Source organism: Pangasianodon hypophthalmus, chromosome 11, assembly GCF_027358585.1.
Source record: "Pangasianodon hypophthalmus isolate fPanHyp1 chromosome 11, fPanHyp1.pri, whole genome shotgun sequence".
Taxonomy (NCBI): Eukaryota; Metazoa; Chordata; class Actinopteri; order Siluriformes; family Pangasiidae; genus Pangasianodon; species Pangasianodon hypophthalmus.
Genome location: NC_069720.1, coordinates 27,443,039 through 27,456,881, shown reverse-complemented (window position 1 = coordinate 27,456,881; position 13,843 = coordinate 27,443,039). Strand labels below are relative to the sequence as shown.

The 13,843-nt window shown below is 40.4% G+C and overlaps 1 protein-coding gene across 3 annotated transcripts in view; it reads right to left on the bottom strand.

The window, feature by feature from the left end:
* Positions 1-1,504: 1,504 nt before the first annotated feature.
* The window catches only part of syt7b (synaptotagmin VIIb), a 96,421-nt gene continuing 84,082 nt past the window's right edge, over positions 1,505-13,843 (bottom strand). For 2 of the 3 annotated variants that reach the window (XM_026910876.3, XM_053238161.1), the window contains 4 exons: positions 13,119-13,288; positions 12,105-12,219; positions 11,535-11,734; positions 1,505-9,832 (listed from right to left, as the gene is read on the bottom strand). In XM_026910876.3, coding sequence (XP_026766677.1) covers positions 9,728-9,832; positions 11,535-11,734; positions 12,105-12,219; positions 13,119-13,288 — 590 coding nt within the window. In that variant the 3' untranslated portion in view covers positions 1,505-9,727. The remainder of the gene's footprint in view (positions 9,833-11,534; positions 11,735-12,104; positions 12,220-13,118; positions 13,289-13,843) is intronic. The other variant, XM_026910877.3, reaches the window with a different exon arrangement.

The window sequence follows — 13,843 nt, the reverse complement described above, 5'->3', positions numbered from 1 at the left end:
CTGGCCCTGCTCTGGGTTTAGCCCTGTTCTGGGTTTAGCCCTGTTCTGGGTCTGGCCCTGCTCTGGGTTTAGCCCTGTTCTGGGTCTGGCCCTGCTCTGGGTCTGGCCCTGCTCTGGGTTTAGCCCTGTTCTGGGTTTAGCCCTGCTCTGGGTCTGGCCCTGCTCTGGGTTTAGCCCTGTTCTGGGTCTGGCCCTGCTCTGGGTTTAGCCCTGTTCTGGGTCTGGCCCTGCTCTGGGTTTAGCCCTGTTCTGGGTCTGGCCCTGCTCTGGGTCTGGCCCTGCTCTGGGTTTAGCCCTGTTCTGGGTCTGGCCCTGCTCTGGGTCTGGCCCTGCTCTGGGTTTGGGTCTGTTCTGGTGAATGCAATCTTCAGACCGAGACTATTGATATTTTGTAAAAGTCTCCCTTTAAGATAGGATTTTTTATATTTTCTTTGTAAAGAGCTTATTTCTGATATGGGTAGTCATGTTAGGGCAATATGAAATATCTTCTCCATCCTACCAAGGTTCTTTCACTTTTGACCCATGCTACATGTGGAGCTCGGCTTAGCTGACACCAACTCCTCCCATTTTCCTCTGACATGTTCCTGTCATCCTCCAGCATGTTTGATGTGTGTGTGTGTGTGTGTGTGTGTGAGTTCTGTGACAACCACACAATTCATTCTTTGCCCTGCTACCTTCTGTCCTTAAATTGCACCCTCCATGCTACACCTTTCCTTCCTCTTGGTAATTTCCTTAAACCTTTTCATGTCTTTGTTCAAAATACTCTTTTCACTCAAGACTTTTGGAGCAAATAGAACAAACTCTCTAATTATTTGAGTTGCAAGACCACTGAAGAGTCCTTTGGTTTGTCCCTTAATGGTTCTCTGCAGAACTCTACAACACAATGTTTCTAAACCTAATCCTTGGGAACCTTGAGGAAGCCTTTAAAAAGGGCTCTGAGAGCCAACTGAAATGAACTTCAGAAAGTCCAGAGCTCTTATAGTCTTTTAGAATAGCAGGAGGATCTTAGGATAAAAGCGTACATTTTGTTGTAGATCTATTAAAGCAGACTGCTTGTATGACTCTTGTCCAGTATTACAATTTAAACAAGGTACAAGTGCTTAAACACTGATTCTGTATGAGCAGCTCGACCACACTGACTGAAAGAGAAAACCCCATGCAAAGTGAACGACAACTGAAGCTATGTATGTATAGCAACTCTCAAGCTCTTTATCTATAAAGCAAAATGTGAAGCGGACTGAGGCAACGCTGAAGGTGGTCTGTACATGGTTCGCTAGTGAGTTACTTTAGAGGGGTCTGAGTTCATTTGTTGTCTTCACTTTTGCACAAAAAAAGAAATGCTGAGTCATGGCTCTTAGACCATTTGGAGCACTGAAATGGACCAAGTGTGAAAACACACCCTTTGTCTCTGCTGCTTGGCCAATAAAATAATTTCAATATATAGATACTGGTAGCTTCTAAATATATTGATCAGCCATAACATTAAATACACCTGCCTAATGTTGTGTAGATCCCCCTTGTGCAGCCAAAACAGCTCTGACACATCGAGGCATGGACTCCACAAGACCTCTGAAGGTGTGTGTGGTATCTGGCACCAGGACTTTAGCAGCAGATCCTTTAAGTCCTGTAAGTTGCGAGATGGAGCCTCCATGGATCAGACTTGTTTGTCCAGCACGTCCCACAGATAATTGATCGGATTGAGATCTGGGGAATTTGGAGGCCAAGTCAACATCTTGAACTCTTTGTCATGTTCCTCAAACCATTCCTGAACAATTTCTGCAGTGTGGCAGGGAGCATTATCCTGCTGAAAGAGGCTGCCATTAGGGAATACCGTTGCCATGAAGGGGTGTACCTGGTCTGCAACAATGTTTAGGTAGGTGGTACGTGTCAAAGTAACATCAACATAAATGCCAGGACCCAAAGTTTCCCAGCAGAACATTGCCCAGAGCATCACACTGCCTCCACCAGCTTGCTTTCTTCCCGTAGTGCTGTCCACATGATGTAAAAGAAAACGTGATTCATTAGACCAGACCACCTTCTTCCGTTGCTCCACGGTCCAGTTCTGATGCTCACTTGCAAATTATAGGTGCTTTGGGTGGTGGACAGGGTCAGCATGGGCTCTCTGACCGGTCTGCAGTTACACAGCTCTATATACAGCAAGCTGTGATGCACTGTGTGTTCTGACTCCTTTCTATCAGAGCCAGCATTAACTTTTTCAGGTTAAACTTCCAAAGGTTTAAAAATGAATTCAATAAATCAATAAAGAGAAGGGAGGCCTTTTGTTTGTTTCCTCTTTTTATATACACATTTATACCTATGTACACTGTACATTTATGCCAAAATAAATCAACATGTGAAATTATATTGTGCACATCACATACTGTACTTGTGATCGGGGGAACTAAGAGAGGATGGGATTCATTATCCAAACACACGACATTAACACTATTGCAATCTGTACACACGCACACACACACACACACACACACACATTCTACAGCACGGCCAATGCCATGTCCATCAATATCTTACAATTCTCCTGTTAAAGGTCATCAAACTCTGACATGTGACACACAAACACCTATTCGTGTGCTGGCTGAGTTCATTTTCAGGAAGGTCACAACACACAGAGTAGCTTTAAAGTATAAAAAATGTCTCAAACTGAAACTCTGAAAGTGAAAGTTGTGAGTATCGGCTCGAGAACATGAGAGAGAAGTAAGCATTGCACTTTTTACTCCAGACTAAGTTTTAGTTGTAAAGTCTTACTTATCCAACACCCATAACACCACATTAAGTTACTTTTAAAGGCTTCCTATATGACTTGAAGACAACACTTTATTTGAAGGTGACCTACATTACCACTTTATAATACATGCATAAGCATGGATAATGTGTTATGTAAGGAATAAAGCACAATAGGGTGTGCTGTTATAGGAATAATCAATAATCAAAGACAAGGCCATTAGCACCATGAAGTTGATTATTTTCTTATTTTCTTATCCTCTTATGCCACAGCACTTGCCAAGAATTACAATTGTTAACGATTAAAGGAAAATGCATCATGTTATGTTATTGAGGAACTTAAAGGAACAGCTATACTTATGTTACAAAGATATTCGAGGTTCCATCCATAACTGTTAAATAAACGTTTCCAAGCTTCCTCATATCAACCAGACGTTTTCAATAATAAAAATCGTAATAAAAATCCCGTAATAAAAATCACTGTAACACACGGCCTCTCGTGGCTCATCCTTTTAACGTACAGTATTACAACCTCCGATGAGTCTGATCAACAACTTCTGACCAATTAGAGTTGTAATTATTATATATAATTATGAGGTTCAATTTGAGGTTCAAAAATAATCGTATGTCAGGATGTTCACAATGACGTGATGTATTTTAAACCAAATGGCTTTATGTGTTGATCTGAGAGGAAACGTGACACAGAAATCAGCCATAACACGATCAGGAGCATTGGATAATATTTAACAAGCAAAGTTTGTAGATTTATGGGCACTTTATTGTTAATGATGCTTCAAAGTATCAGTGTTACAAACCACTAAATTTGTACAGGCTTCAAATTCCTTCATGAAGCATCTAAATATACAACTCTACACTGAGGACACACCAATGTGTTGAATATGGGATAATTGAGGGCCAAAAAATTATAAAGTATGGCAAAGCAATTCATAAACTGAAAAACTTTATGCTTTTTTTTGTACAACACTTAGTCATTCATTATATTGTAAATGCTTATGCATGTGTTATGAACTCCCAATGTAGGTATCCTTTAAATAATGTATTACCTCTGACACCTGCCTCACCCTGAGTTTACACTAGGAAGTGGCAAAGAGAAAGTGGACTATTCATTTCCTGTGTTTCACAATGCAGAGACTTATTCAACGACAAAAGATTAATTGACATTTCTTAGTACTTTAAGTTCAGTACGCCTCTCATTTTCTGGGTTTCATTACAAAATTGAACACATTTGAAACTCCACACATTTCATGTTATCATGGTTAGTGGTTAGGCCACAGCGCTCTCACTGCTGCGGCCCGGGTTCAATTCCCAGCCAGGGAACCAACCCCAGTGGCATGCAATAGTGCTCTCCCAGTGCCGGTCCCAAGCTCGGATAAAACTGGGGAGGGTTGCGTCAGTAAGGGCATCCAGCGTAAAAACTGTGCCAAATCAAAATACGTGGACCGATGACCTGCTGTGGCGACCCCTAATGGGAACAGCTGAAAAAGGAACAACAACAACTTTCTTCTCATCAGAGGTCATTTTAAAACAATCAATTAGAGACAGAGTTATTTCAGCTTTAATTCACTATATCAGAATTCCAGTGGGTCAAATGTTTACATACACCAAGTTCACTGTCTCTTTAAGCAATATGGAAGATTTCAGAAATTTTAAAAGCTTCTGATTAGACAATTGTAACAATAAGGAGTTCATTGGGAGAGCACCCATGGCTGTATTTAAGGCCCTACCTTCAAAGTCAGTGCCTTTTTACACTTGATACCATGAGAAAATCCGAACAACTCAACCAAGACCTCAGGAAACAAAACTGTGGACCTCCAGAAGTCTGATTCATCCTTAGGAGCAATTTCCAAACATCTGTACAAACAACTATATGAGAATATAAAAGTCTTGTGACCACACAGACACTCCATTGTTCAGGAAGGAGGCACAAATGAACTCTCAGGGATGAATAAACTTTGGTCCGAAACGTTCAACTGAACCCCAAGACAACAACAAAAGAACTGAAGAAGGAGTTGGAAGCATCAGGTCCATTAAGAAATTCCTGCATCACCATGGTCTTAAAAACTGTTGCACAAGGTTGAAGCCCTTACTCAGAGTGAAGTGTGAAGGTGATCACCAGCCTTGTGAAACAGTGTTCTCTGGTCAGATGAAACAAAAATTTAAGTGTTTGGCCATAATGATCAGCACTATGTACAGAGGAAAAAGGATGAGGCTTTTAATCTGAAGAACACCAAACTAACTGTGAAGCATGGGGACGGCAGCATCATCTGAATCCCAGAGATAATTTGTGGACTGAACTGTAAAAGCATGTCTGAGCGAGGGAGCGAGTTCCACCAGTTCTGTCAGGAGGAAGGGGAGAAAATTCCAGCACAGTATTGTGGGAAGCTTGTGGAAGGATACAACAAGGGCTTGATTCAGGTTCAAGCAATTAAAAGGCAACCACACCAAATACGAGCAAAGTGTATGTCAACTTTTGACCCACTGCAAATCTGATGTAGTATATAAAAGCTGAAATAAATCTGTTTCTTGGCTCATTTTGAAATTATGGAAATAAAGTAGATATCGTAATCGACTTAACACAGGAAATGTATGATTATATGAAATGTGTGGAGTTGTGAAAAATTGAGCCTATGTGCATGTAAACTTTTGGCCTCAACTGTTTGTCAATTTTCTTTTACACATTTTTTTAAAATCCAAATTCCCAGTGACAGCTCCTCCCTACCATGCCATTACTTTTACTTCAGTCTGGATTTGTCCTTAACACGCTCAGCTCTCCCTCCATGTACGGCGAAGGTCGTGCTTGTCACAGCTGGTTATGCACAAGAAGGATAAAAAGCAAGAGATTTCTGCCAGAGATTCTCACGCCTGATGTCTCTCACCCTTCCTGCCTGACACTTCCAGTCAGAATTTGGAGGACAAAATGTCAGTGCAATGTTACAGATACTCCAGACACACTGAGTGTGTGATTATAGCATTGGTGGGAATGGGTTACCTCGTTCTTTCTTATTTACTTTACAGGATTCACAATCTCTCTGTGTTAATATTGCTTATATGAAATGGTTCACTGTCACAAGTACAGTCAAAAATTCATTCTCCTCAAAGTGACAGAAAAATGAACATTTTCCACCAACACCAGATGTAGTCGAACAGCCAAGACAAGGGTGAGCTATGAGGCTAATGCAACTAATAATCGTCAAGGTAGATACTGCATATAGCTCAACCAGATCTTCAGGGTGGTATAACTGCTATCTATAAAAATAACCTAAACTTCACAATGTAGCTGAATGCTATAAATCACAAAGGAAACCAAAATCACTTTTTTTCCCAAATTGCACTAAAATTTGAAGGTGAAATTTTACCAGAAAGTTGGATATAACAAGACAATTAACTTCAATTTTTTGATAATGTGATATATTTAACAATTTGATTTAATTCAAATATATTACACAGCTTAAAGTAATCGGAAGCAAGTAGATGAAGATGTGTATATATGGAAAAGATTTTAGCACCTTCAGCGTAAAATTAAGAAGAAAATACTGAACGCCAGAGATGTCTTGGCTGCTGGACTGTACTTGGGGTAAGAAGAAAAACTGTATACATTTAATTTTTAACTCAACTATTCCTTTAATACCGATGTTCCGCTACCTACATGTTAATCAGGTTTACTTTACGTTTAAGAAAATTACACCGGTAGCTTGTTTCTCAAACACTTCTCCTCAGGTTCCCATATCTGGAACCTTTACAGTAGGCTTGTGCCAATAACCAAAAATCACAAAATTCAGCATATGTTGTTATCATAGGCACTTTAAATCACCAAATACATCAGCATTTAATTTAGGAGGAGCTAGGCTGCCTAGATAGTGCTTCCACGATGAAGTCTGTCCCACTCAGGACGAGGACTGCACAAACGTTCCATGCATGTGAGATAAACATGGGGGCAGAATCTACAACTTTATTAGCCTAGTGATTATTATTTTATAAAAATAAAATAGAATATAAAGTGTGAAAGATCAAAAAATGTAATATTGGCACATGCCTACTGTAGAGACTGTAACACTACTCAGAGGTGAGCAGAAATAAAGAACCCAAAACTCGTAGCACACATGAGAGTCCCTCAAGCCCCACACACACACACACACACACCCACACACACCCACACACACCCACACACACACACACACACACACACACTTTTCCACTAAGCTTATATATGTCTATTTAAAAAGCAACAATAGATACTGTACTTTCTGGACAATAAATCTCTCGAGTGTCGCACACATCCCAGAGCGTAAATCCCTTCGTAAATAGCATTTGCGTGTCCAATCACATTGTAATGCTAAATTCCGCTAGCACTCCTGTGAGATTTTTGATGCTGTTTTAGCACCAACTTAACGATAGTGCCTGGTTTCATATGTAACGTACCTTCGGTTAGAAGATACAGACACATGAGACCAGGAACAGAAAAATGTTTATGTCATATATATGGCACTATCCTTATTTTATTACATGTTACAGTGCATTTTATTTTTCGGTAAAGTGCTCAGGTAATTCAGTTAGCATTGTTAGCCCAACCCAGTGCTAGCAAATTTAGCATTGCTCAGAATGAAGGAATGCCATGATTTCAATCTCAAAATCATAGTGTTACAATCCAGAAAATACAGTAAACTACAGGAGTGTAAAATAAGGTTTCTGTAAGAGTGCTAATAAAGGCTTAATTTCATTTAAATTGCAATATTGAGCTGAGTTCCACCTGAATCGCTTTGTCCCTGTTACAAACACTCACATATCTAACACTCTTACATACACTAGTCAGACATTAGGACAATAAGACTGGATAAATTACAACTTTCACACACAAGATACATGATATTTTCAACTGCTACTTCCCTTCAAACTCATTCTTTGCTCAGCAGGTGTGATTTTTTTTTTTGAAACTACTACTTTGGCTCTTAAAAAATAAACTCTACTAAGAAGTTTGTTTAACACTGGCAGTGATCTGGTTAAGAAAATAATGCGGGTGATGCAGCACACACACTGCATCAGGTTTGCAGCTTCTAATAATAGTGCATTTCTACTGGTCTAATGTCTCACACACACACTCACACACACACAAACACACACACACAAACACACATCTGCTGCCACCAACCATATAACCTCTCTGTCATGGAAGCATTTGAACTGACTTCAAAACAACAATGAGCAGTTCTCATTTCCTCCCGCCTGCCCTGTTTTATACATGATTGGAATGTTTAGCATCTTTTCGACTGTATTCGCACCAAGGACGCTTTCACACCTTCATCATTTGGTTCTTTTGGTCATTTCAGACACAGATGTTTCCTCAGGTCTGTTGGTTTGGATGGGTGCATGCACATCAGTAGAAGTTTAAATCATGACATAGCACTGGCTATAGTTCAGGTACAGTCTGATTTAAGCATGAAAGCTATCTGATACACATAAAGTTATGGTACTGTCTGTTCCAGTTGTGTTAGCTAGGCTAAGAGCTGAATGTTTCTTTATGTAAGAGATGTTCCTGGATGAACTTTTCGTTGTTCCATGGTCAACAGCCCTTTTCACCAGTGAACCATCCGATGTCATTCCTCCCATTCCTGAGCCACCTGAAGATTTCCTCCACATGCACCAATTGGCTTCCAGAGAGGAAAACCATTGTACAGCTCTGCATGTTGAGCAATACTGTTCATTTGTTGACAATATTACGTTTGTATGTGTAGCATAGAAACGCACCACTCAGCTCAGCAAGCTACATAGCTTCTAATTACAAACCCTAACAGTCCTCAATTAAATGAATAATGAAAGAGGTGCATGATGAAGATTGTCAAGAATTTCAGATTTTGGTATATGTACAGCTACGCAATAACTCGCGTGTTCTGGAGGAAGTTTTTACCGGCTCAGGAGTCGGAGGTGCTGGAGGGAGCACACAGTGTTGATCCAGGAACAACAAAGGAATACTGATTCAGGAACACGTCTTACTCACCTTTTGACTTGGGAAAAGCCAGCTTTTAAAGGTGCTCAGAGTGAAAGCTTTCTTTCAGTGCTCCGGAAAAAGAATTTCGGAATAGTGTAATGCATCATACACGATACATGTGTACGACATGAAAACCCGGGGTGCAACTGGCAATTCATTTTGGCTACCTAAAGAAAGCTCTGACACAGAAATTTCAGGACTATTGTAGTGAATAAACTTCATCTGGATGTTGACAAAAACCGTTTTGATTCAAACCAAAACTCAAATGAATTAGGTCTGCAAACGCCCTAAGCCTTTGATCCAGCCAAAAAAAAAAAAAGGTGAGTCTTTTTTTTTTTTAACAACAACTTTTTTGTCACATCACGGCACCCACAGTAACAAACAGATGACAAGGAATTCCAGCAAAAATGGGTTTCTACACTTGATGCCAGGAAAACTGGCAAGAGATGGCGAAGAGTTTCAAGTAAAGAGTTCATCTCTCCATCCATCAGGTATTGCACTGCGATGCGATCCTTGCGGATCTTTATGGGGGGGAATGATAACTGGAGGAAGGACTACAAAAACATGGCAGTAGAAGGGAAGGATTTTTATCTTTTTCGGCTGGTTGGAAGTCCCATCATCCTGGTCGGATGTTGGGTTGTTCCCCGGACAACTGAACAGTCAAAATAAATAATCTCAAGGAAGACAAGCCTGCTTTCCATTACATAACACAGGACTTTTACAATCTTCTTGGCAGTGCTTAGCCTCTTTTTTTGGCAAAAAGGGAAAGAAGGGATCTCAGCAGGTGCAAATCAGGAAAAACAGGTAAGAACTAGATAAAGAAGAGTGAAAGAATGAGTCCATCTGTGGACACACATAGAAGAAGGACAGAAAAGGAGCAAATGTTGGATGGCTTTTGGTACCCGTGTTCAAGCTTGTGCATATTAACAGGGGCTTGTGGGTGTGGGGTTAATCTGGGGGCGGGGCTAGTGGGTGGGTCCATTAAGCCTTGAGGGCATGCCACTGGGCAACGGCAGTGCGAGGATGGCCCATCATATCCTTCCAATGTTTCACCTCTGCGGGGCCGCTCTTCCATGAGAGATAGATCTGAATAGTTGAAAGAGAGAGAGAGAGAATAGAAAAATCTCAGAAAATAGCACTTTTTTCCCTTTTTATGTTTTCATACACATACAGTATATAAAACACTGTATGTGTGTAGTGCTCAAAATATTTCTATCTGTTTTCGTATTTAAATTGTAAGTGGGCGTGGTCTATGCCAGAACTGTTTTTTTCATACCACCATGTTTAATACTGCTACCACTAACCTTCTAGCAAACTTTCTATCTTCTATCTAATGCTTATCCAAAGCAGTAATGTCTTTCCCAAATCAAGAAACTAAATGTTGCTTAGGCTACATTTGACAACAGCTGCCATCTAATCCCAGGTTTGACCAGATTTATTTCAGTTTTTGGGTTTGTAACATTCCAGAAAGACCAGAAAGGTTCGTTTGATGTGCTATTACAATCTACTATAAAGCTTGGCCGCACTCGCAGTGCTTCCACGTCTCGCATCCTTTAAGTGGCATTTCAATATAATGACAGTATGACTTTTTCAGAGAACATTTTCTTTTAATAATGATAGAAAGCAATCATTTAGGAGCAACAAAAACCAAGCAGGATGAACTTTTTATTTTTTTTTTTTAACAATATATATATATTTATTAACCTAATGAAATAGAGACCCTGAAGAGACATGTTGTCCTGTGCAGAGTGCTGTGGTCTGTGTAACATATATGGAGGAGCGGCTCTATGAATGAAAGCATATTTCTTTTGTTTTGTACAGAAATATGGTAGAAATAAGGTTTTATTATGTAACTCAGCAAGGCAGTCTTTGGGTGGGCTAAAACTGAATAGTTTCCATTAAAGTTAAATTTCACATTATGTTAATGAACTTGGTATTTCTCCTGCGAGCAGAGTTGTCAGGTCCCATATATAATATCTGTGTACTGCAGATATAAAATGCAAATCAGAAAAGTGCACCACCGTTAACTTGTTTCACCCCCTAAAAAAGTCTAGTTTCAGGTCGTTTGTGCGGGTTTTGAGTTGTAGTTGGGGTGGGAGTTTTGCTGAAACTTGGCAGCCCTCCCCACAAGCTTCGGTGAGCTATACTTTAAAGAGTCAATGCACTTTTTCCAGTAATCAACAAAGCTATAAAAACAAGTTCAGGAAAACATTCTGAAAAAGTCTCAATCAGGGTTTGTTTAGAAAAATATCACAAACTTAATGCAGAGCACCACTAATTCCATTATTAAAACTTAGAAAGACTGCGGCACAACTGCTGAGAGGAGCTGTTCATGGGACAATCATAAGGAAAAAGGTTCTCTGGTCTGAGATTTATGAATTAAACTGATAAATTTATGAATTGGTGGAAACCCAACACTGCTCATCACCCTGAGAACACCATCCTCACAGTGAAGCATGGTGGTGGTAGCATCATGATGTCGGGATGCTTTTCATCAGCAAGGACGGGGAAACTGGTCAGGGTTGAGGGCAAGATGGATGGGGCTACATACAGGGCAAACCTAGAAGAAAAGTTATCAGGAGCCAGATATGCAGCAGTAATTGCAGCCAAAGATGGTTTTAAAAGAACTGACCCAGGGGGGCGAATACTCATGCAACCTACAAATGTCTGCTGTTTTTGGCTTTTTTTAATTAACCTTTGTGTCACAATAGAAAAATATTTTACACATTTAAATCTTACGCTTTATTCAGGACCATGTGTGAGAGTGAGTTTGACTTTACAACTGTACCTTGCCTATGACATCATTTCGACTGAGTCTGTCCTTATCCATGACTGTGATGACGATGGTGGTCTCTCTCAGCACATGAGCAGGAACATCGAAAGGAAAGGACTCGTTAAAAACAGGGTTCAGACACCTCTTCATTACCACTGTCTTCTTCTTTTCCACCCGTTTGTCTTTGTGCATCAGCCACACTTTCACATAGGGGTCTAAAGTGCACACAGTATAAACACATTTCACACAAAATGTCTCATTGTATATAAAGAATGCATAATAAAAGTGGGATGGGTCAATACTAAAATTTATTTTCCGATATTAAATTTTAAATGTGTCCTTTAATGCTAGTAAAAAAAACCTGAGAAGTGGCTGGTGTGTTGCTTGCGACACTAATGTAATAAAAAGCAAGTAAGCTACACAACTATACTCCATTCTGGCACTGGTCTACTGCCAAGTCATTTTGTTTCTAAACCTGGATTTCATGCTCCTTAAAATCACATAAAGAACCTTTATATAACACTGAATTTCATTGTGCTTGACACCATCACTGACACTGAGCTGGTTTAAGGTTTACAGGCCTACCTGAGGTGCCGCCGATGTCCATGGCTTTTAGATTGCGTGCCTTTATGATGTTCACAGTGATGGTGTTAGCCGTGGGATTGTAACACAACGACACCAACAGGTCACCTCGACTCCCCTACACACACACACACACACACACACACACAGATTACTCGCCGTCTGTTTCAGGAGGAGGCAGGATTTTGAGATTTGTGTTCCAGACATAAGCTATGTCAATCAAAGTTGACTGAATATCACACAGACTCACATCCAGTAATTCTGAATTAGAAAAAAAAGCAAAACAATGGCAGACAGAAGTGTAGCTCCAACTGAGGAATACCTTTTCCTTCACTGTTTTGCTTTGCACTTGCAGTCTGTTAGAGTGGAGAGTGAGGTGACTAACCATGGGTTAATTTAGTCAGCAAATGTAATGTCAGTGCATTATCTATACAGCATTACAGTGTCCAGAGATATGTGTAGAAGCTTTTAAATACAGTATTGTAATAACATCATTCCGCTACGCTAACCTGCGGGCTACATGTGTACTTGCTTACTTGTATGTTCACAGCTAAAGTGCAAATGAAGGAAGATTCAGAAACAAGTCATGTCTTGGCTGATGTATTAGATGTGAAATGGTGATGCTAACCTCAGTGCCTCAGCGTCAATATGTTTCACGCCTCAGCGGTAGAGGAGGAAGACACATGCTAACACTAACCTCAGATCTTCACAGCCCTGAATGAGGCCTACTATGCAAACTGTGTGTCAATATAACCTGGAAAGTGTGTAAGTGGACAGGCTAATGGCTTGCTTGTACATTTTGCGGGCTTAGATTGGTGACAGCACGCAGCTTGATGCCTATTACATGAGGAACGAGGAGCACCACATACTCCTGCGAGCCAAAACACGATTAAGCAATTATCTTTAATTCCCCTCGAGCTCTGTCAATCCTATTCTGTCCAATTTTCTTCCCTTCAAATGCAGAAATAGAATTGCGCTCACCAACATTCACACACAGAAATGCTGGATGTGACTCACACTGCCATCGCTGCACGGTTTCAGCTCTTTCCAGAATGGCTCCGTGTGAGCGAGATTGATCTTGTTGAGAGGAATGGACACCTCGCCTATGGGGTCATTCCTGCTGAATCGGTCATAATCCAGCACCTGCAGGTACAGAGTGCGCTGGACCACCTTCTCATACGGGAAACCTGGAACATATATACATATGAGGCCAGAAACAGATATGTCTATACCGTATTCTCTGGGATATGTTACAGAGTTACAGAGTTTTAGAGTGAAACCTTCTACACTTTGCACTTAATTCAGTTAGCAAATATCAACACTAAAATATCAGATAGCATATCTCGTAGCTAGGTGTCTGCTTTAATGTAGTTTGTCTACAATTTGGAAATTTATGCCACAACAATTGCTGTGAATTATTGAAGCGAGTGTTTTCGAGTGTTTTTAGGTGTCAGCAGCAAATTACCGTAAATGCTGGAATAGCACACCTACCAATTACAAAAGCCACATTTTTTTTTTCTTATATGTCCCCCATCTGTATATACGATAGCATGTAATTGCATACTATATAACATTAACTCTTTCTTTACCCCATTTTCTTCCAATTTGGTCATAATTCCCACCCACTAGCTAGCTATCACATGAGGGTTTCATTAAAGCACCAACTGCTCGCTTCCACATATACGCGCTCACAGACGCCCAGCGACTGGCTAGTATCGCTCTGATTGACAGAGGAGACAGAG